Here is a 24,702-nt window from a genome sequence, read left to right as displayed (position 1 = left end):
GGTTATTTTATTTTAAAAACAAATTTGTTTTTGTTCAAAAACTTACAGAGTATGCAAGTATACCAACTACATTTATTAATATTATTATTTATCATGTAGTTTTATTTACTTATGAGTCCTTTGTAGTATTTCATGAAGCATTCATGTAATCAGTGCTTGATCTAGAAGAACAATATTACCAGTGCCCAATATTAGCAACTGCCTTTGGTTTCCTTTGCAGCAGATGACTCTGCCAAGATTAATTATCTTCTGACTTCTAACAACAGACTAGAAACATTAAAACATCAGCTACTTTTGTACTTTTTATAGATAGTAAGTATTCTCACTTTTCATTTTTTTCTGTGTAAATTCTCTTTTTTGTTAGTTCAGTCATGCATTTAAAATAAAAAATTTTTATATTTAGCAATTTGGGTTGTTTTCAGCACAAAGGTCATTTGAGAACTCCAATCTTTCATGCAAATGTGTCGGTGGATTTTTTCATTGTGATAATCTCTAGACTCTTTTTAGTACTTTTCTTACCCTCTGGTATCATTTTTTCCCTTTGAAAAGTATCCGTCTCAGTCTTCTGTGATGCTTCCCTCCTACATACTCTCCTCCAGCTGTTTTGTTTGTTTGTTTGCAGTACTTGGAATTAAATCCAAGGAGCACGGAGCATCCTCCTCCCCACCCACTTTTTGACAATGTCTTGCTAAATTGCCCAACCTAGCCCCAGGCTTGTGATTTTTCTGCTTCAGCTCTGAGGTAGGTGGGATTACCAGCATGTCTTGCCCTGCTGGCTTCCTATCTCCTGGCTCTTATTAAATTATTCTTTAGCCTAATTATTTCTGTAAATGATGTTTTCTCTTCTTTTTTGCAAAACCCTTGAAAATAGAACCCCTGCATTAATCATGTATATGGTGCTTGGTGAAGTACAGATTCTTTCAGTCAATCAGTACTTATTGAACACCTTCTATGTGCCAGTACAGTTCAAAGACTGGAAACAAATCTTGCCAAGGCTCTTACTTGTCTTGGAGTTTAAATTTGTTTATGGATGTTCAAAAAAGTATTAACTAAACAACTGAGTGATTCAATAAAGAGTAACAGAAGGCAAGAGGGAAACTCAGCCACAAAAACATGTCAGGTTATATTTAGAGGATCAGCAGTGAAAAGGGCCTCAAGGGAAACTTAAAATCAGCTGCCCATGAAGAGCATTCTGGGATCTAATTCAGGCTGAGAGTGTCAGAGAGTAGTTGAGAGTGGGATGGCTTACCCAGAGATGTCTCCACTTGGAAAGTCAGACAAACCTAATGACACTTGCACTGTCCTCGAGTTTCACACTTGCCTCACAGCTTTGCTGTGTGTACAGGCCTGACATAGAGAGACGATGACAACTTTAGGGGTATATACCATCATCTTTCTCTAAGCTCTTCCTCAAAGGTCAGAGACCTGCTCTTCTCTGTCTGCATTTAACCCCCTCTTTACATCTTCATGCATTTACTGTTTTGCTTTTTCAATTATGTGTCTCGTCTCCATCTTCTTCCAGTCCCTCAGGTTCCTCCGAGTGCCTGTCTTTCTTCTGTGTTCCTCCCATACTTTCCCTTCTCCTCACTCCTGAGCTTTTATCTGTCTTAGCTCCTTAATTGTTGGTGATGAAAGTTCAATTCTGGACATTTTTACTTTTTACATTCTTGTTCAGTGGCCGAGCTCTATAGAGTTGAATGCCAAGTATATGTCTGCAGCATCAACCTTTCTTTCTCTTCTAGTCAAACACTTCATCAGTAGTGAATGAGCCCCAAATTTATTGGTTGAATTCCAGGGTTCTGTGTGTCAGAGAAGCTAAAGGAACAAGAGCCCTCTTAGCAACAATAGTAGGTAAATGGCTTTTTTCCTTGTGCTGACATCTCATTGTATGCATTCCTATTTCCTGCAATGACCACATAGAATTTGAAAAATAAACATTTTTTAAAAGGGCTGAATAATAGAGTACTTGTATGTAAGATACTGGTTCAATTCCATGTACAGCAAAAAATGTAGAATGAATTTAGAAAAAGTATTTTGCAGGCTGGGGGTTTAGCTCAGTGGCACAAGCACCTGCTTGGCAAGCACACGGTCCTGAGTTCAATCCCCAGTACTCTCGCCAAAAGAAAAAGTATTTTGCTAAACTGTTGTTTATATTTTATGTCATTTTGTTCAGTTTACCCTTTTATTAGTGTCTTCTACAGATTTGCTTACCACTTTATTTACTAGGTCTATTATCTGCTTAGTTGTGTCTTCTTTGAGCATGCTAAGTACCTTACTAAGCTGTTTTTTAAATCTTCTCTACGCTTTCAAATAATTTTGCTGTGTGGCTTTTGATTTGCTCCCCACTGATACCCCATAGATCACGTTGGGGAAAGTTGGGAGTTTTGGGAGTCATTTTGTTACCTTGTCTCCTCATGTTGCTATTGTTTTTGGTTTTGTTTTGATTTTCATAATGAGGTTTGTAGGTTGGTTATTAGTGGAAGATTTTATTGCCAGTGTGGAGACCTAAAGGTTAGTGTCTGCTCTTCAGTGATGCGGGCTATTGGACTTTGCCTCTGTCTTAAGAACTGATCACCTCCATTTATTTGGGAGGGAAGGCTGAAGTGTATTTGACCCAGCACCCAGTTCTCAGGATTGTTAATGATCTAACAGCAAGCCAGATATTGGCCCTCAGAGAAGACCAATTATTAGTAACAACTTGTCCTTGGCTATAATAATAAAATCAGCAATCATAATAGCATCAGATACAAACTGTATGTTAACATACCCTTAAAACCAATAATATACCACCTTTAATCTCTATTTTATAAAAGAGATCTATAGTTATAAACACAGACAAACCAAATACTGACTTACAGTATGTATTGGAACAACTTTAGCTCTACTAACAATAGAACACTATTCACCAGTAATTGCATAAGGTTAATTACCTAAAGAGTCACAAAATATAATGGTTATATTAATAAAATTTGAGGCGTATGGATTGGGAGAATTTAAAAAAATAAAATTTGAAAGATTAATCGGTGGAAGACTAGAAGGAGGAAAAAAGTGAGATAAAGTATTCTTTTGGGTATCATCAGGAGCTTAGTAGTATAGACAAAAGAGAAAAATTTAAAAAGAAACAGAAATCAAAATAAAGAAGAAAACAAATTAATGAAGAAAAAGAAATAAACCAAGAAAATTAAAAAAGAAAAGAAAAGGCAAAGCCTCCCCCCCCCCCAAAAAAAAATGAAGATTGATTGATTGATTCTTTCTTCTCAAAAAAAAATTTTCTTGGGTTTTCAAATGTGTGGTTTCTTTCCAGGATTAGCCGTCTTGAAATCCAACAAGTCATGATTTTCTCCACCTAGCTTACAGCTCATTGGTAAGGTGTTGCCTTTGCTTCCAGAGGTCCCTCTGTCCATATATCCCTGACCATGACAACCTTCCAAGCAGAGACATGTCCTTGCTCATGTTAGGAGATGGGAAAAGCAATCAAATTGCTGGTCTCTGCTGGAAGCACATAACAGGATAGGATAGGAGATCAAGCCCATTGCTGGACTTAATTCCAGTATTTTCAGATACAACTACCTTTGAAAGCCCCACTTACCAGGACAAGTTTCTCACCATGGAGCATGGGGGCCATGCTCTTTCCAGCCTGAGATTAAGCTTCTTCAGAGTGGGGGGTATCTTTAGCTCGTACCCTCTCTGCAGCTGTCTCTCATGATTTTCCCTCACCCAGTCACTGATATGGAGTTGTCCTGTAGTTGTCCTATGGCTCAGTCTTAAATAATTCATCCCTTCCAAAAACGCCAGCTGATTAAACACTCTCTGGCAACATGATGGACACCATGCTGGGTTTCTTCTCCTTCACTAGCCTACTCTGAAGGAGTCATTTTTGGATTAAGTTTCATGCTGTTTTTGCTGTTTACAATTGATGTGTGCTTTCCTTGGAGTCAGTGTGGATGACTAGGTCCATAATTTCTTCCTGGATATTCTGAGTCTCTGGGCTTATCTTCTCTCCTTGGGCATTGTGATCATCCATTATGTCAACTGGTAGGTCAGCGTCTCTGCTGTCCCATGCAGAGGGGAAACAGAACCAACTCAAAGTTGGTAGGTAGCTGGGGCCAAGGTATGGAATCCATAAGGTAGGAGCTGGTGGTGGGTGAACACACACAACTCTAACCACTCCACAGGTGAATGTGACTCTGCCTGGTCTGTGGAAAAGATAATCACTTTATTGCAAATTGCTTTTTGCTGAAATTCTACTTTGTTAGCATATTACCATTTCTAACTTTCAGTTTGTTTATTCTTTGCTTTAAAATGGTCTGTGACCTTTTGTTTCAAACATGCTCTTGTAAAAAACAGTTTATAGGTTGCCTTTGTTTGACTTTATCCTAAAGAATTAGCTGTTTTTCACTCTTCCTATGTTCATTAAGAGTATTATCATGCTTTTCTTTTCCAGGCCATTTTAGGTCTATGCAAATATAAGCTAGGCCCTTTATACTCAGACAATATTGGTAAGTGAATCATACCTACTAATTTTAGAGCTTTTTCTTTCAGAATATTTTTCTTATTTCATATTTTCATGCTTCTTATTTTAATGTCATAACTGTAAAATATTTGTAATTATTTAGACATCTATATTCAAATGATTTCAGAGCCAACAGCCAATTCTTTTACAATGCTAACAGATTGCTGTGTTTTCAATTTTGAATCTACTAGAATTCATTTATATTTAATTTTTTTGGGTAAGTTACTTAGGTGGTATAGTAAATGCTGAACTGTTCCATAAAATAGAATGAATTTTTAGTTGTCTATACATAAGAACAATAACTTAGGTGAATACAAAATCATTTGCTACCAGCCAGTGGAAATTAGTCAATTTCTTTTAGCAGAGAAATCAGAAGACAAACTCTCAGTGAGTAGGGAAATCAAGTAAAGTTTTCCTGACTGGATACTTTTAGGCCTGTTTTGATAGTTTTAAGTGTATAATCTCCATTCAGTAATATTCCTGTATTTAGTAATCAGTATTCATTACTTTAGGTACTTCTCCTTATCTTCAGCTCAACTATAGTTAGAATTTAATTTTGATTATTAAAAATTTACAATTTGCACCCTTACCTTCTGTCATTTTATCATTTTCATTTTAACCACTTTTGCGTTCTCAGAAAATATGTCAAGATATCATGAAAATTAATGATTTAATATTGGACACTGTCAATTTTGCTCTTTACAATATCTGACAAAGTGTTAAATTCTTATGTTGCTTTTTCACTTTCCTGAGAAAATGCTGATTTTGGCTTTCTCATCATTTCAGTCTGTTGGATGTATATCTTCAGACCTGTGTCACAGGGTCCATATATTTATGTATCTTAATGAACACAAGTGAATATTCTTTAGGTGTTATTCATGTTTCACAAAGAAAATCTCTCATTCTAAACTTTCATAGTAATCTCCATACACTGTACACTCCCCTCAACACAGAGCTATCCAAGTATGGAATTTATTTATCAAGTGAAGGTACAGTCATTTGGGTCAACTCAGAGACCCTCTTCCTATTGAGACCAGATTTAAGGAAGCTGTGACTGTTCCTAAGCCCATGTGGAGTGTGGCTGTACTAGACTGCATCTCTTACGACTTCACTTGCTAGATGAAAATTTACCTTTAAAAATCTGAAGCAGCTTTGAAATGCAATATACAAAATGATTAATGCCACCCTGCAAATATATTGCCCCCAGTATTCTAAAAACAAAAAAAAAAAGTTATATTATCCTACTGCTTCCCTTTTACCCTTTGTAGTCCAGAATGTTAAGACTTGTCATTTCTGAATGTAGAATGTGAAAATGGAGGTAAGTAGTGTTGACCACTTAATTTGCAAGGCCCAATGCAAAATAGAAACATAGAGCCTTTTATTCCTAATGCCATAATTAACAGTGTAGTGAAAACTATTTTTCTTTATTTTGCAATCTTTCTTTGCACCTGCTATGCTGTTATTTTCAGTTTAATGTCATATGTCTGGACACTCTGGAACTCTGCCACACCAAGTCATCTTGGACTGGCTGGGAATGGGGAAGTCAGTCTCACAGTGATGGGCAACCAGAGGTCTCTCAGTATCTGGATGGAGGTGGGACACAGAGAGGCTCATCCTCGCCATGTTGTGTTGTCAGGTACCTTCTGCCATGCCTCACTCAGTAAGTACATCACTGGGAAGTATACTTCCTGAATTTGTATGCAAGCCCATGCCAGGCATGGAAACTGGCTGCGGTTACCAGACAAGAGTTGGAGGAAAGCTAGGTGGAATCTAGGAGGTCAAATGTGGGAGAACTGGCAGCTGAGAAGCTGAAGGAGGGCTGCAGAAACTTGGACTGTAAGCCCTCACTGCTTGCTTCATCGCTGCAAAACATAAACATGCACCAATAAACCATAAACCTGTAAAAATAACCTTAAAATGTTTGAGAATTTCCTGATTTTTGGCCAAATGGTATAAAACTCCAAGCACAGAGCTCTTGAGTGCATGAGATCCTGTACAGCTGCTCTGGCCACACACAACAGAGCTAGTCCTAGTTGGAAGAGAGTGAGTTCATATCATGCTGCCACCAAAGGCAAGACTCCTCTCTGGGTCTTAGTCCATCTTCTGACTGCTGCATCTCTGAACTATGGGCAGATCTGGGCAAGGGTCTAATTCCTTCTGGATCTACTTCTTTGAAGGAATTGCTATTCTAATTGCATTCTTCAACCCAACTTCAATTGCACTGTAATTAAGGTAAATGCTCATCATCTTCTTTGAAATAGTTTATAAATCTACTGAGGCTGATGAGTTTCTGGGGGCTTCCTCTGTGCTGGCAAAGATGTTTTATTAACAAGTTAAGCAAAAACGCATAGGGGATTCATTGTATTTTCATTTGCAGTGCTACTTTGACTTCAAAAGAGGGAAGGGTAAGGGCCAGGGATATAAAGCAGTGGCACAATGCATGCCTGGCAAACACAAGGTTGGAAGTTCAATTCCTAGTTAAAAAAAAAAGAAAAGGAAAGAGATAAGGATAGAACTGGGGATGTAATTCAGTGGTACAGAACTTACCTAGCATGAGAGAAGCCCTGGGTTTGATCCCTAGTATTCTGGCCCATCCCACAAGGAAAAAAATAGAGCTAGAGAGGTGAAGAGCCTTTTCTTCTTCCTCTTCCTCCTCTTGTCCTCCTTGTCCTCCTCCTCCTTCTTTTCCTTCTTCTTCTTCTTTTTTTTTTTTTTCCTCTTCTTTTAACAAGTATGTACTGGTAGATCTAGCAACCCTAAGCCTGAGGCCTTCTCTTTTCAGGAGACAGGAGGAGACACCAAAGCAAGTTTCTTTTGATAACTGGCTCAGGAATTCCTTAAGATTACTGTCAAGGAAAAAACTTCTTTAAATCACTTTAGTGGATGGTGAGATGCAAATTTTGTTAGCTTAAGCATCCAAAGTTACTAGGGCTGGGCATAAGCATTCAAAGTTATTAGTGCTGGGCATAGCGCTCAGTGACAGAGCACTTGCTTAACATGTATGAGGTCCTGGATTCTTGTCCCAGCACTGTAAGAAAGAAAGAGAGAAAGGAGAAAGGAAGAGAGGGGAGGGAAAGGAGGGAGAGGGAGTGAGTTGACTAAATTGGTGAGCATGAGACAAGGAGAGAGGAAAGTAGAAAATAAAAGGTAGATGGATTCTCACTGAGATAACAGAGGCTCTGCACGCTGGTAATCTTTCCCTGGAGACCTGGATTCACCAGATATGGGGTGATTTCTGTCTGCAGTAAAAAACACAGCATAGTAGCTTAAAAATAAAACCCGTCACACTTTTCATTACCCATAATTCTTGTCCTATAGCCTCATTGCTTCAGGGAAAACCCAAAGCTGAGAACAAAGAAGTCTTTGCTTAGATTTGACATTCAAGATTTACTTTTAAAAAAAAAAGTCAGTAGAAATAGAAACCACAATTGGGAAAGCAAGATTGTCACTTACTAGAGCCAGCCTAACTGAGAAAGAGAAAGGAGAAAGAGAAAGATTTAGATTCTAAGACACAGAGAAACTACAGTTCAGGGGACTAAGGACTGAAGTGGGTCAGGCTATGTCACCCCAGAATATGCTACTTTGTCATAAAGATTATTTTGAGCTGGAGGGAACTGAGAATCAACACTTACAGTTCTCTGCCCTCCTCTTGTCTAACTAAAAGCAGAACATAAATTACCCTGGTGACAGTTTCTCCTTATCCCATACTAGGAAGAGCACAGCAGCTCATCCCTGGAGACTGACATGGCACTGAGTCTGCACAAACAACTCTCACAAAACAACTCATCATCATCCATTAGCTTCTCCATACATTCCCTAGTCACTTCTCTACAGTTAAAGCCCAAACCTCCTTTCCTGTATTAAAATCAGGCATCAGCTCTCAAGTCTAATTGCAACTTTGAGTTTTGCTTCTTTTCTATGAACTTCATGCATTAAAGGTACCAATAAAAAGGAAAAAGACAAAAAATAATATTAATAAAAATTATGGGTTTTTTCCTATCAGGCTTTTGTTATTATTCACAGGTCTTCAGGTCCTTAACCTGAGAACTCAAGATAAATTACTTCCTCCTGGCAGTTTCTAGCTGTAGAGTGATAATCAGGAAAATTGTTTCTAGACAAAGGAAAGGGAAGGGAAGGGAAGGGAAGGGAAGGGAAAGGGAGCCAAATAATTTAGCTATGAATGTGGGGTCTACCCATTCAAAGATGAAACCTAGAAGATGAGAAACAGTGATGGTGGATTAGAAAGTACTCAATTGACGAAAGTACTTTACACCTTTCTACTCAAAAAGTTGGGAGTGACTGCCTCACAAACCCTGTGTCAATTAATCAGACACACACCTAGTATTTCCAAATGCAGATTCTCTGTTACACGCCTGAATACTTAAGACATCAGTGAAACTCTATTTTCCCATCGTTATACTTTACATCTAGATGTCCCCTAAAGCTTCATGTGATCAAATAGGTGAGGCTTTCGGGAGGTGATTGGGTCATAGGGGTGCTATATTTGTCTGAATTAGTCCACTGATGAGTTAAGTTATAGCTAAATGTGCTGTTAGGAGGTGGAGCCTTGTGATAAGGGGTGGATCACTAGGGACATGAAAAGTCTATCTCCCTCCTTGGCTCTTCCCTTTTCCCTCTGCTTCCTGGCTGTCCTAAGGTCAGTAGGTATTCCTCTCCCTGCTTCCTCATCATGCTGTGCTGCCTTGGGGTTGACTGTGGACTGACTTATGGACTGAAATCCCTAAAAAAGGTGAGCTAATAAACCTCTTCTTTAAATTGTAGATGTTGGGTATTGAGCTCTCTCTGCCTTGGCTCCAAGGATTCTTCCTTTCCATGTTGACAAACAATTAAGAAAGTGACTAAGACATATACTATACAACTATACCATAATAATCCCTATAAAGTTGAAAAGTAAAGTTTAATGGGAGGGAGGGATAGTGCTGAATATTGAGCCAGGGCCTGAGAATGCTACATTGGATGGACCACACCTCCAACCCTGAGGCTCAGATTTTGAATTTTGGACTTGTTGGAGTTCCAATCAGAAAAGTGACATGAGCTGCCCTAATCTTCCCACCCTGTAGTTCTGTGAATATGTGCATCTGAACACCCTAGTGTGTCCACAATCCCCACAAAGTTGCTCTTGGACAGTGCTTGTGGCTAGAAGTCTGCAGAAGTTAAAGGAATATGGGGATGTGTGACTCTAAGAAGCTAAGAAACAAAAGTTTGGAGAGCTAAGAGTGGGATCAGCAGCCATGATGGCTCTCAAGGGGACAGATGCAGGAAGAGATCTTTTCAGGTGCAGGAAGTAGTATGGGCTATTTGAGCAAGGACCTCCAGACTCCCATGCACCCAGACCATGATCTCTGAGGACAGGGAGTGGAACAAATCCTGGTGATCACAGGCTCTTTAGCTCAGCACAGTCTTTGCCCTGTGGATAACGATGCCACATAAGAGAGCAATGGGGCTTTGTAAGCAAGGGGCTCAGTTTGGAGGCCAACTTGCTTGGAGATAAAGGCAGTCAGATTGTTTTCCACACAAAGCAATGGCATTAGAGCTGTCAGCTCACCTGTGATCTACGTGTGCCACACAGGAGATTCAGAAAGAGATCCCTCATGTCCCAGTGGAGAGGGAAAGTACTGGCTGCTGCATGATTGGGGATGTCAGCATGGAAAGGAAGAGTCCTTAGAGCAGAGGCAGAGAAAGCTTCTAGTTAGGGGTTATGAGGAGAACATTTAGAATCAGGACATGGAGTTTATAATATTGTTTTATAAAGGTCATCCAGATTTAACACAAGAAACTGCAGGAAAATCTTTCTACACCACTAAAGACAGAATATTTAGCCAAGGGCCTGAATGCCACAGCAATGTCCCACAGGAGTCCAGATGAAGACCCAGAGCTCATGATAATGCCACCTACAAGTCCAACTGGAGGGCCATAGCCCACAAGAAGGACTCTCACCAGTGTCTTTTACGGATCCATGCTGGGAAGGCCCAAAGGTCAGCAGTAGAAGCTAGAAAGTCCATGCCAGCAGGTTGAAGGAGCTGTGCTGGTAGGTTGAGGGTTCTACACTGCAGTCGAGAAGTCACCTTCACAACAAAAACCAGGGCTGTCCCGAAAAGCACCTCAGTGTCACGGAGGCCCCAAGCTTCTCTGATGACAAGCACAGTCCAGTACAGGTCAGGAAGCCAGCATGACGAGTTCATCCTGGAGACCAAGGTGCACATGTCTTCCACTCTAGAGCCCGGAAGAAATGCTGAATGTAAGGACCAGAGCTTCTCTAGGAGAACCAATGGCTCAAACAACAACATGTAGGAAATCTCACAATGCCTCAATGCCTCAATGCCTCTTGTGCCTCCTTCTCCATGTCTCCATTTATGCTGGCAACTTTCCTCAGGTGGAACATCTCTGCTCAGTGCCCTGATAATTTAATTCAGCTGGCATTAAGTTGACCACCAGTTTTTAATCCATAACAGAGCTCAAATGAGACAATAGCTCAGATAATATGAAGTTGGGGATCAAGTCAGAGTCCTACTCCTTACGGGCAAGGAAGACCGCAAAACATGAGGCACACTAGCATCACACACACAATATACAAGAGAAAAAGCCTGTACCTAACTAAACCTTTCCCTGAATTTAGATAGCTGCTGGTGATAGCAGAGGGGGGAAATGCCTTATGAGCCTAAATCAAGTAATGTAGTGGTTAACTGATTGTGTCAACTTAAGACATTTAGAAGCTTAACTAAAAGGGCTTAGTAACTCTACACCCAAGGGTGTAGAAGACCCACCCTAGGGTAGCTCATCAGCTGGATAGTATAAAAGAGAAGGAGGAAAGACAAATACATTCCATTCTTTGGAGAAATTCCAGTCTTCACCTTTGGTTTGGCCATCATTTCCTTGCTTCCATTGTAGCTTCTTCAGCTTTCCATCGTAGAGCTTTGGGCCTTCTGTCGCAGATGGATCAGCCTGCTGGTGTGGACTTGCATGAGACACTAGGTGAATTCCAGGCTTTGGATTGAATCCTGCTGCCTCCAGCATGTAGACACCCTCCGCATGCTTCCTAATCTGACTCTGTGACTGACTATTGTTAAGCCAATCTTGTCATTTTTTATACATTTTTATATCTTGTGTTATATCTGTTTTCTCTAGTAAAAACACTGACTAATACAGGTAAAGTCTGAAGTTTGAATTGGCAACTTGAATGTGAATTCAATGTTTACCTGAAAGACAGTAAATCTGAAATCAAATTAGTTAACATCAAATTAATTTTTGTTTTGCTGCCAGTAGAAATAAGCACGTATAAAAAGATGGATTTAGTCAAGGAATGATAAGGAACATTAAAATTTGGCCCATCAGTCATGAAAAACAAAAATGGGAGTCATGTGGGACTATTGTGAATTAATGAAGTTGGACACATGGATACAAGTGTCCTCCAAAACAATGTGTGGGAGGACTTTGGCACCTTCCCAGGGTGTGCTGTGTAAGTACAAAGCAAGGTCATCCAAATTTTGAAGAACAGGATGGCCTTGAGTCACTATAAAACGAGTATATAACAACCTGTCAGGAACATCAGCTGTGCTGTCTCTTCAGGGTCTGAATGTCTAGCAGTAATGGTCACATCACCATCACTGTTCTACAAGCTTCTCAAGTCTGTCTTCAAAATTAACCTTTACTCCCTCCTTGTTGCACCCTAACATGGAAATTCATTTCTATGATCCTTTCTATTATCCCGGAGGATGCCCTTATTCTTTCTTTGTTGGACAACCAGCTTAGTTCCTGCATCTTCTCCTGTCTCTGTTGTTATTAACCACTGTCTATCTTAAAACTAAAATTTGACTATTTCATTATGAAAAATTCATACAGAAAGTCCTCAAAACTTGTTGGACAATATTCTCTAGTGGGTCTTGTAATAGAGTAAAGAAGATACTTGGTTTCTATTCTTGGTTCTTGACACAATGTTAAACTCTTGGAAGATCCTGCATGATAAAAGGTGACAAAAGCAAGGTGGGAACCAATGCAGAATAACAGCAACCATGCCAACCCACCAACTCCAAACCAGTTCCGTATTTTGCTTCCCGTATGTGTATACCTATGTTAACAGCAGCACAATTCATAATAACTAAATCTTGGAAGCAGCCTATATGCCCAATAACAGATGACTGAATAAAGAAAACACAGTGTTTATATACTTATTGTATATACACATATACAATATACAATATATACAATATACAAACACAGTGTTAATATACAATAAAGAAGGGCTAGCTGAAGTCATTTGTAGGGAAATGGAAGCACCTTGAGACTATAATGTTAAGTGAAATAAACCAGACACACAAGCTTAAATATCACATGGTTTTAAAAACCTAAAATATGTAAAGAGCAAAATAAAGGAAAAACAGTAAGAACTAAGGAGATAGCTTTTTTGGTTTTTTTCCAAATAGGAAGGAGATGAGGAGATGGGGCGGGGAGAGAAGGGGCTACAAAAAGCATTAAGATGTATCCTGTTAATGTACCAACACACCATAAGAAATGTAATCATTATATATTGTAAACATGTATTAATAAAAATAAAAATGCGGTTTGGGGGAAGGTGACAAGAGCAACTTGATGAAACCATTGTTTGTGGGTCCTTATGAAGAGAGGGTTGGGTGTGCACAGCTTTTTGAACCTTAGGGATTTACAATGACATTTTGTAGCCTGTGTAATAACACTGATGGAAACACTAGAAGCGGACACACCCAATATATTACCAAAAGTGGTGGAGATTTTTTTTCAGAACCAGGAATCAAACTCAGGATTTTGTGCATGTCAAGCAAATGAGCTATATATATCCTGACCCCTGAAAGAGGTTTTAAGAAAGGCCTTGATTGCATGCCTTTGATTTCTGCATGTGGATGTGCATCAACCATGAAGGACCTTAGCCTCTTCCAGGGGCTGAGACCTCTGATCTCATTCTAGATGAGAATGTTTGGTTGGGTTTCTGCCAGCGCCCTTCAAGGGATCCCACTGAAACACGTAAGAATTATATTTTACAGGACTAGTTTTAAGGATCACAAAATAGATGATGATTTGTAGAACAGCCAGACTGAGCCTAGCATACAGCTTTCAGCACATGAATAGGTTCACTCCTTGTTCTTGAGAAGAAACATTTTTAATGAGGGATTTTGTCCCGTGTAAGGAGACAGGTGCTGTGCTGGGCCATGAGATGAAATGGTATTGGGTTCACAGTTCTGTCTTCAGAGGCACACGTAGGGGAGCCCAAGGGGCCAGTAGCACACGTTACCTCCACATCTACTTCCATTTTTGGCCCCAACCAATTCTGATCTTGGGCAGCCCACAACCCTTCGTTGATAGGGAAACCCAGAGACACCTAAAAGTTTTGGAGGGCTACTCTAAAACAGTCTGGGATAACAGCTACCAACCAGATGATGCTGGACAAACCAGGTCCAGTGGCTCCTGGACTCATCAGGTTTGTGGTGGCCAGGGCTGCTGGTGATGGTGCTCTTTTATGCTTGAGTCCAAACCTGCTCCTTCATTTTCCTTCTGGCCTTTGCACAGGAAACTTGCATTTCTGCTAGCAGCATGCAAACTCTCATCTCAGAAATCTGCCTCTACTGCTTGAAAGACTCTTTCTCTTTTTAATCCATTATCCCAGACTGTAGCAAGAGCAATTACCTGTTTTGTTTTTACCATTAGGCTGCTGTGGTGGTGAAAAGCAGACATTAAACCTAGAGGGCCAAGGAACTCAGCATTGCCCTCCTACCTACAAATATACCTAAGCCAGCATTACCAGGGATGAGTCCACACCTTGGACAACAGGGGAGCCCTCACACCCACAAAGCCTACAATCACCAAGCTTAGAGATGCTCAGTTCTCAACAGCCAACTGTTTTTGTGGTCTGCCTGTTTAAACTTCATATGAAAAAAACAAACAAACAAAAAAAACCCTTAAGTTCATGAAGGTTCAGAAAGCTTCCAAGGTTATCTAGGGAAGCACAGAAGCTAGTGTTGATACCCAGATCTAGTGGACCTCAATTAACTTTACCTCTGCTTGGGTACAATTTCTAAGTATGTGTGGATGAGGTACGCAAGACAATGTTAGGCAAATTTTGTTAAAAGATGTATATTCACTTTAACTTGAACAAAGATACAATTTACGAGACCTGCCATTTTGAAGCTATTACTGCTTAAAATGTAAACTGTATGTTTAAAAATAATCAACAGTGAAAATATTAAAGCAGTAAGTGAACATAACCCTCCTGAACAGGGGTAAGTGTGGAGTACTGTCTTCATTGTGGTTTCCATTACTCACATTGTGACCCAGCCACAATGCAGTACCAGGGTACCCCTGTACCCATCACTTGCACAGCTGTCTTCTGCTTCCTCTGAGGTCTACCTTTAGTCCAATAAGATTTGTTCTAAATCCAGAAGTCATGATGCAGTAACTATATAGCTCAGTTTGAGGTAGACTGAAACAAAAAGAATGCCAGACCACCACCTATTATAATACTGCAATTATGTTTGAACTAACTGGGGCTACAGATTTGGGCTCTGCCAACTCTACTGCATTTATTGAGTACCTGAAGTCTTCCAATCACGGCACTACTCTGAGATGGAATTGTGAAACAGTGAATATTGGCATTATTCAGTTTTTAAAAGAATGTAATGTTCCTGATTGCCAAACACTCCCATTTGCTCTGGATTTTGTCTTTCAAGTCTTCTAAAAACAGGTACTTCATAAACAGTAGCAAATGCATGAATCTTTTTTCTAAGGAATACAAAATTAACTGAAAATACACGTCTGTTCTTTTCACACTGAAGTACATACAAGGAGCACCTGATTAACCATGGATCTTCCTAATCTTATTAAATATCTAGAAGGGAGTAAAGATCTTTGTATTACAATGAATTATGAAATTAAAATGCACTTTATATGACCATTTATGATGAAACATAGATCAAAGAGTTTAAGTTATAACTGATTTTGAAAAAATTTTATTAGTAAAAAATACAAAGTAATCAAATGTAGATTTTTCCATTATTGAGTTTCAGCCTCATCTCCAGAAAGCCAGTTAGCCTCAGGACTTATCTGTGCAAAATCCCATTTCCTCAAGTCTACGAGGAATATGAAAATGTGCAGACAAATGTGCTAATGACATGAAATTCTTCCCAAGAAAGTAGATTCCTACAGATCTTCTGGAAGAGTCATCCTAGAACCCAAGTTGTAGTTCAAAATGCAGAATTCTGAACTAATGGCTCATTAGAAAAAAATATCAGCCACGGGCTCTAAAATCCTCAAACCAAATCACAATGTTGCTACGAAGGGCTGGACAGCATTACTATATCCATGGTCTCCTGCACCCTTTCTTCTGCTCCAATTTTCTACAGATTCTGTTACTTTAGCTTGATAAAATATTCCAAGTGTCCTGCTTCCTGCCATCTTATCAACTTTGAAGGTATTTTAATGCTCCAGTAAATTACACCAATATCCACATAGTTTTTCTCCTATCAACAAAGCCAGAACCTATTTATTAGCAATGTGCTATAGGCTGGAGCAAAGAAATAAATAATTCTACTCCCATTTCCTACTATAATTAGCTTACAATATCTTAAACGTGCTAGCATACCACATTCTGCCTACCACTTGTTGGTCAATACACAATTTTTAAGTTGGATTAACCCTTTTAAGTAATTATTGTACTTCAGCAAAACTAATTACATCTTTCACTTCCTATGTAAAGGGTTTCCTAATGTAATATCACTTAAGAGTCACACACAAGATCTGCTTAGCTTACAGTAATTAACACTCAAGGTGCATTACTCTGTTCTAAGCCTTTATTATTTAAAGGCTTAACTAACTCATGAACCCCCTTGGAGGTGAGCAGGCATCACTCCTATGTTACAGATGGTGACTTAGGTAACTTGCCCATGGTCATACAGCCACCTGTGGTCTTCTACAGTGCCTCTTTCTTCTTCTAGATGTTAGTCCACTGGCCATGTGCTGGTTCCACAAATTATGTGTATGCTTATATTCTTGGCATTACACAGAATGCATTATATAAAAACAATGACATACTTTGTAAGCTTTGAAATGACACATCAAATAGCTTATTAAAGATAAAAACCACTGACATTTCTGCAAAGAATCAAAATGATAAATAATAAAATTTAATCCTCATCTCTTCTATCTGCAATCATCTGGGAAAGCAAATTTACCTTTCTGGAACTTTATTTTACAACTCTGAAGGAAGTCTCCCTACAGTAAGATGGAATTAAAGTGAGATGTAAACACTTTCCCTGGAACCATTTTAATCTTTTCCTTTTGGGGGTCACTTTTCTTCTCTCAGAGATGGCCAATCTAAACTGCCCAAATAGTACTGGTAAGAAATGCCACATTTATAGCTTTAAGGTCCTTCAGTTTTCTGCAACTACAGAGAATATTCAAGCACAATCTTTGCTGAGCTCTTCTAAGAGTTTCAGCATTGAAAATGCAAATTTATCACTAACATATTTCAAGTTGGAAACTGAAATTCAAAGTCATAAAAAATTCAATTCAATAAAATTTATTGAGTGCCTATATGTGTATAGACTTTTATTAGACACTGAAATTCAGGCACAAAACAGACAGACCCCCCGCCTGAGGTCTTATAATCTAATTAGTATAATACAGATTAAAAACAGTAGACAGACAAGTTCCATGTTAATGCTCAGTTACCAACCAGTCAACATTAAAGACCTGTGATTAGGTAATCTAAAATGGCATCTAATCCTAAAATCATTTATAAAATGAATTTGGCCTTAGAATCCACAGCACTTCAAACAAGGTAAATTCCACTGCAAAAAAAGTCACAAAGATAAAAACATACTGAAACACTCAGGGGCACAATCAATGACTTTTGTTACTCTGGATCTTTTGTTTTCTTCTTATTATGGTCCGAAGCCTCCGTAATACCAATTTATCAGACAGAAGCATGTCATCTTGTTGTTCTAGGTAACTCAGTAAATTTTCAGTCCATTCAAGTGCAGCTTTATGGCTAATATGCTTCTCAGGATTCAACTCTGCTTTTTTAGTTTTACTTGAAGGCTTTCGTTCAACAGCCTTGGGATGGTCCTCAGCACCTTCACTGTCTGTCAGCACCTGACAGCTGGAGTTGTTACTCTGGGAGTCAAACCACTGATCAATATTCTTAATGTCAACGTGTTCACAGTCTTCTGTATTCTGTAAAACTGTCGCTAAGTTAGCTGCTAAAATGGCTCCTTCATCAATGTTCATGACTGAATTTTCTTCATTGCCAGGGAAAAGCTTTCGCCATGCTTTGGTTATGGTACTTGCTTTTATCATGTTCCAAGCCCTAGATACCTCATAAATTGCATCCAACACTGTCAAGTTCTTCCAAAACATTTTTGGCTCAGTTCCTTCATCCATATATTTCTGGAGAAGTCCTGCTCGGTAGTATCTTTTTACTGTGGTTAAAACTCCCTGGCTCATTGGTTGAATCAGACTTGTAACATTTGCTGGCAAATATTTCACAATTATTCTGCCATCATCTGAACTCAATAGTTCTTCATTTGGATGTGCTGGGGGGAAATCTAAAAGAAGAACTGCTTTTTCTAGAAGACCTTTGGATCTCAAATGCTTCTGTACTTGTGGCACAAAATACTTATCAAACCACTGTCTAAAAACAGACTGCTCTATCCATGCACCTTTTTGACTGAAGTAAGTGACAGGAAGGTTTGAAAGGTCAGTTCCTTTGAACGCACGGGGTTTCTTTGCTTTCCCCACAACACAAAGATTAAGTTTGTGTAAACCTGTGGCATTTGCACAACACATTATAATGATTCTTTCTCTGCTTGACCTATACTCAGCAGTATTTCGCTCAGTGTCAAGAACTAATGTCCTTGATGGTAGACATTTCCAGAACAACCCAGTTTGGTCAGCACCATAAATTTGCTCTGGTTGTAGATTCTCTCTCTCTACAAATTCCTGAAAGTTACCACAAAATTCACTGGCAGCAGTTTCATCTCCTTTTAATTTTGTTCCTTTACCAGCAGCCTTTGGGATACCATGGCGCTGTTTGAATCGAGTTAGCCAGCCAGATGATGCATTAAAATCACCTTCCATCCCCAAAGCATCAAAAAAGAACTTCGCTTGTTTTGCACAAATAGTTCCAGAAACTGGAATCCCATCTGTCTTCTGTTGGTTAAACCACTCTATCATCACTCTATCAAGTTCCTCATAGGTTGATGACTTCATAGATTTACGTTTGGATACACCACTTGTGGGATCTGAGCTGTTTGCATAATTTATAATCCTTTCTTTGTTCTTTTTAATATCACGAACTGTTGACTCCCCAATTCCATATACCACAGAAAGTTTTTTGAAAGAGATACCTTCCTCAAGTTTCTTAATAATGTCAAGTTTATCTTTAATTGTCAATACCACACGCTTACGTTTCCCCAACATTTTAAGTGTCTAATATTTTTAATTAACAACTTAAGATTTGAAAAGAAGCTAGAAATTGGACTTTAAGATTGTTCCTGTGTCCTACTTAGTATGATGGCTGATTCACAGATAAAAGTCTAAAAGAGTCGCTTCACTTGGATTTTAAAACTCACATACTTCCTATAAAAAGGAACAGCATCAATTAACCCCATCTTTATTTTCTTCCTCCTCATATACAGTGTTTTTAAAACTTGAAATGTTATCAAAGTCTAGAAACTGAACTACTACTACACTGCTAAGATCTCTAAAATTATCCTACTGCATACTGCAGGTAAGGTTCTTTGCTAAAACCAGGAAGACTCAGGTTGAGTATTTGGAGACATGAGCAGAAAAAACAGAGTTTAAATTAAGAAAAGTCTTGCAAAGTTGACATATAGGAAAATATGAGAAAAGTTAATTCCTTATGTTATTTTTGTCAGGAAGTGAACTGAGGAATGCTGTCTCTTCTAAGCAAAGGACTAATGTAAGTTGCACAGGAAAGTGTTTAGGAAAATCCTAACAAGCAAGTTAAGATGTGCTGAACAAAAGTGAAAAGTGCAAAAGAAGTGAAAGTGGACAGGCAGGAAACTGTACTTGAACGCAACACAAACTTATACCTAATGGATTTGGCCACTGGAAAGGAGACCGGTGGGCAATAGGTGATGTCACATGATTAAAGAAAGCACCAAAAAACTTCATTGGTGGAAATCAGAATCCAAGGTAGAGACTATGGGTGAAGGCGGCACGGTGAAGATGTTACAATAATCCTGGAGAAAGTTGATCTTCCAGGGTCCAACGGAAGTAGTTTCTGTGGGGCTGTATAGGTACTTGGAGCCTCTGAAACCTAAAAAAATACCAAAAACATTTTATTTTCAGTATTAGTGTCGGAGGCATTATCCACATCTACCCTGCAACTATGGTGAGAAAACGAGCGCCTCCAACCAATTGTGATGGCTAAACACGATAAATAATGCTTCTAAGCATTATTTGGGGACCGAAGGGGACCTGGGTCGCCTACCTCCTCAAATTAAGAGGTCACAGAGAAGCCGTGTGAGCGAGGGCCTGCCCGCCAGGCGAGCTTGCGGAGCGCGGGCTGCTCTCCTTCGGCGACGGACCCGGGTTCCGTCCGGACGCCAGCGACCAGGGTGTCACCGGACGGCCAGCGAGCGGCTGGGTGAAGAGGACGCGGGTCCGCCGGCCGCGGGCATCGCTTCCCGCCTGGCAGCTCAGCGGCCGGACCGCACGGAGAGCAAATGGAGGCTCCCTGGGGACGCCGACACCGGAGGCACAGCGGCAACAGCGGCAGCAACAGCAGCAACAGCAGCGACGGGAGCGCGTCGCGCCGGAGCCGGAAGGCGGGGGATTAGCGAGCACGCGCGCGGCCCGCAGGCGCATTGGGCCAGCGAAGGGGCGGGGCTGCGCGCGGCGGAGGCGGGGCTACGCGAGCAGTGGGCGGGGAGCGCGAGGCGCGTGGGCGGGGTTGCAGGCTCTGCTGCGTCGGGATGAGGGACGCTTCCATGGCAGGCAGCGGGCGCTACAGGCTCGTCGTGTGTCTGCGTTTTCCAGGAGGCCGGGTCTGCGGGTTTGGAGTCCTCCTCTCCCGGAGGGAATAAAGCTCACGCTGCGGCGGCCAGTGACGAGGAAAGGCAGCGCACGTGGAGCGTGTTTACAAACACCGCGGCTATAGCTAAGCGGGAGAAGGGCGTGCTGGCCGGCTCTCCGGAGACCGAGCCTTCCGGAGCTCGCAAACCAGGACCGGGCGGCCTCGCACAGCGCAGTTCAGCCCACTGCGCCTCACCCGCGCCGGAGTCTGCGCGTCACGGGGACACCTGTTGTGCCGGTTCAGGGAGGAAACGCTCACTCTGGTTTTCTTTTTCGCGCTCTTTTTTCCTCCTCCTCTTCCACATTCTTCGCCTCTCTCTTTTGAAAGTTGGAATAGTCTTTTTTGTTGTGTTTTCAAACTTGCGGACGCAAGCACAGACAGCATCTAACCGCTTGAGCCCCCAGAAACGGAGCGTCTCCTCAGGTCTCTGACGAGGCAGAGGCAGCTTTGTTGTGGGCGTCCTGGAGTTGTCACACTGAAACCGACCCCAGCATTCACACAGCTGAAGAAAGATGTGGAGTGCAGACCTTTGCTCTGACCCTCACTTCTTCAGATTGCACAGATGTCTTCCCTGGCCCCGCAGCCCTCCACTCTCTGGCCTTGCTAGAAAGTCTGATTTCCTTACTCTGAAATTGTAAGTGCCTTTTCATGAACATTTTTTCCCCCAAAGGAAAATCCCTTCCCCTAACGCCTGCCCCTTTGTGGCTTTCAAGCGACCCAGTCCCTTCCTCGCAGTTTTGGTTGAGTCTTCTGGGTGGCAATACAATTGCAGGATAGTTTTATGTAACTTTTTAATGTTTTCTCTAATTTTGCAAGGCGCGTGGAACACTTGCATCTGATCATTTCTCCTAAGAGGAGACTCCTGATTCTAACAAGCCGCCAGCCCTGTGGGAAGAAGGTGGCCTGCAGCCAAGGTGCAGCTGCTTTCCCTTCACCCTCCTGGGATCACGCTGTCTCCTGGTGTGTAAATAATAATACTGCCTCTTCTTTCCCTCTGTCCCACGTGTGCTCTTGGCATGTACCCGTGTTTTCCTCAATTTACGTCTTGTAGCTGTTCCCTTTTGGTCACCGTGTGCAGATTTCCACATCTCTTCATTTTTCTCAAAACACAACTTTACTCAGGGCAGTTTGTAGTTAAGTAGGCTTTTAGTAAGACTTTAAGGCAGCTGACCTTTTTACAAAGCATTGTTTCCTCTGGGAAACTTTCTCCTTTGCTAAAGGGAGGGGTTGGTAATTGTGATTTTAGAGTAGGAGAGATGGAGTGAGGGGGACAAAATAGAATGTTAAGACTATTGTGGAGCCATTCTGATGGACGCAGGGAGGGTAGTTACGTTTCATCACTCATTTGTCCAAATGCACAGCCTTTAAGGTAAACATTGGAAGGTGGCTGGTGGTGACATCGGTGTAACTTTTATCTATTACCACAACTTCCCTCGGCTCTAGCTGGGATGCTGATGAGGGAGGGGAAATCGCTACATCTCCCCACTCAATTTTGCTGTGAACTTAAAGCAACTGTGGGAAAAAGTCTCTTTCGGCTAAGCAAGATGATGTGCACCTGTAGTTCTAGTTACTCAAGAGGCTGAAGCAAGAAAATTGCTTGATGGCAGCCTAAGCAACATAGACTATCTACAACAAAGATAGTTACAAAAAATTAGAATGCTGTCCATCCTATTATTTGTATTATTAAGGTCCTCGTTGGCCACAGGAGATTTTTTTTATCGTTAATTTATCTCTGTGACTCACAACCTCCCTCTTACTACCTCAGCATTTAAGAAAAATATCTCGGTCCTCCCTCTCTCCTTCCCTTACAGATGCTTGTGAAAACTTAAGGATTCCTTTGACTTTATTATTGGAGCAATTTTGTACTTTTTTTTCTTAATTGCCCTTACCTTTCATTAGGGTCTATTCTCTAACTGAAAGCCAACATTTCACTTCTTGGAGAATTCTGCCACTAGTATTCCTTTCCTTCTACATACACACAGTCTGATCCCCATCCCCACCCCCACCCGTGCTGGGAATTGAATCCAGGACCTTGCTGGGCATTTGGTACCCCACAAAGCTATAGTGCCGGCTGTCTCTCAGTCCTTTTACCAGCATTGTGACATGTTACTTCTGTTTGCTGCATGAAAAAGGCTTAAAATTATATGAATATTAAATATATGTAGCAGAACAGAGTCAAACCTAGGGCATTATACCTTCACCACCATCCTCTACCTACACTATCACAATAAAGTTGTTTCACTCAAAGATCCTAAAAGAAAAAGCAAAGTTGTCATTTATTAAATAGAATATTTAGCACTAACCTGCCAAAAAGGCATTGTAGTCACAAGAGCACTGTAGTCTGTAGTGGTGTTCACCAGATAGCATTTCGTTTGTTAAAAAGTGGGTTTCTTGAAAAGTACTCCAAATCACCTGAGTGTAGCTATGTTTCTCCTTATAAGTTCTGCATTTTCTTTTCTGTTGAGATAATATCAGTGACCTTATGGATTCATTATTAAGTGTTATTCTTCATGCCTGGCAGTTTTGTGGTATCTCTAGAAAGAGTAAATTCTTGAAGCTAAGGAAATGTATTTCTGGTTTTTTATTTCTATTTTTTTTAATTTAAAAATTTTCAGAGTCGGAGAGTAACAATAATACATTTCATATAATTATCTTCAGAGTCATTACTCAGGGAACAAGATATAACCATAATGTATTAACTTTTACCTGGCTTCCTTTCCCCTTTGCCTCATCACTTTCTCTTTTCTTTTGTTCAGTTTCTTCCCCGCTGACAAAATCTACTGTACATTTCAGTTCCTATTTACTCATTCACCTTAAAGTAGTGTGACTATATGATGTTTACACATATGGGTCTGATATATTTCACTTATGAATATGGTCTCAAGATGCATCCATTTACCTAAGAAAGTATGGCTGAATGATACTCCATTATATTAAAAAGCCACATCTTTTTTTTGTTTTATCCATTCCTTAGTTAATGGGCATGTGGGGGTGTTTGCAGGATTTAGCTATTACAATTTGTGTCACTATAGACATAGGTGCACATATATCACTATGGTATGATATTTTTAATTGTTCTGGAAAGATACCACCCAGAGGGGGAATAGCTGGGTTGAATAGGATCTGTAATCCTAATTTATTGAGGAATCTTCACACTAATTTCCACAATGGTTGCACCAGTCTACACTGTCACAACAGTGGAGAAGATTCCTTTTACCCACAGCACCATGAGCATTTGTTATTGGTTGATTTATTGATAGTAGTCATCCTCTCTAGAGTGAGATAGAATATCAATGTTTTAATTTGCATCTTTTAGATGACTATTCATGTTGAACATTATTTCATATATTAATTTGCCATTTTTATTCATCTAAAATGCACATTTTTGGATTGAGTCTTTGAATTTGGGGGGCCTGACTTTTTAAAAATTCTTTATGTTTTGGATATAAGTCCTTTGTCTGATGGAAAACTTGATGTATTTTTTTCCCATTCTGTGGGTTGTCTTTTCACTCTGTTGGTGATTTCTTTTGCTGTGCAAAAAGCTTTTTAGTAAGGTGAGATCCCATTTGTTGATTTTGGTAGTATTTCTCTAGTGGTCTGGGTTTTGTTCTCTGCCTCCACCTATGTCTTTAAGATTTGTACCTATTTTCTCTTACAGTAGATTTAGTGTTCTGTTTTAATATTTAGATCCTTGATCCATTTTTTACTTTAGTGCATAGTGATAAGCATGGGTTCAATTTTGTCTTTAGCATGTGGGAAGCCAGTTTTTCCAGCACTATTTATTTATTTATTTAAATATTTTTTTTTTTTTTTTTTTTGAGACAGGGTCTCGCTATGCAGTTCAGGCTGGCCTTGAACTCACTTTGTAGCCCATGCTGGTCTAGGATCCTCTCACCTCAGCCTCCTGAGTGCTGGGATTACAGGCGTGAGCCACCAGCCCCAGCTCCAGCACCACTTATTAAAGAGACTGACTTTCAGTGAACATGTTTGGCCCCTTTGGCAAAGATAAGGTGACTGATTGTGTTTGGAGTTGCATCTTTTCTGTTCCACTGTCTCAATACCATACTGATTTTATCACAGCAGCTTTTTAGTATAATTTCAAGTT

General features: G+C 40.2%; 1 protein-coding gene across 1 annotated transcript; it reads right to left on the bottom strand.

The window, feature by feature from the left end:
- Positions 1-15,491: 15,491 nt before the first annotated feature.
- Tigd2 (tigger transposable element derived 2) lies at positions 15,492-20,555 on the bottom strand. Its single transcript, XM_013150099.3, has 2 exons — positions 20,013-20,555; positions 15,492-19,838 (listed from the first exon to the last, which is right to left on the bottom strand). Exon 2 carries the CDS (start codon positions 18,974-18,976, stop codon positions 17,399-17,401), a length of 1,578 nt encoding a protein of 525 aa, XP_013005553.2. The 5' UTR covers positions 18,977-19,838; positions 20,013-20,555; the 3' UTR covers positions 15,492-17,398.
- Between the last annotated feature and the right edge of the window lie 4,147 nt (positions 20,556-24,702).

This window comes from Cavia porcellus, unplaced genomic scaffold, assembly GCF_034190915.1.
Source record: "Cavia porcellus strain 051 isolate PalLab524CR breed Dunkin Hartley unplaced genomic scaffold, mCavPor4.1 scaffold_4, whole genome shotgun sequence".
NCBI lineage: Eukaryota > Metazoa > Chordata > Mammalia > Rodentia > Caviidae > Cavia > Cavia porcellus.
This window is presented reverse-complemented; position numbering and strand designations above follow the sequence as displayed.

What these genes read in the sequence shown, in the direction of transcription:
- Tigd2 (XM_013150099.3), bottom strand. Translation starts at nt 18,976, where the DNA reads ATGTTGGGGAAACGTAAGCGTGTGGTATTGACAATTAAAGATAAACTT.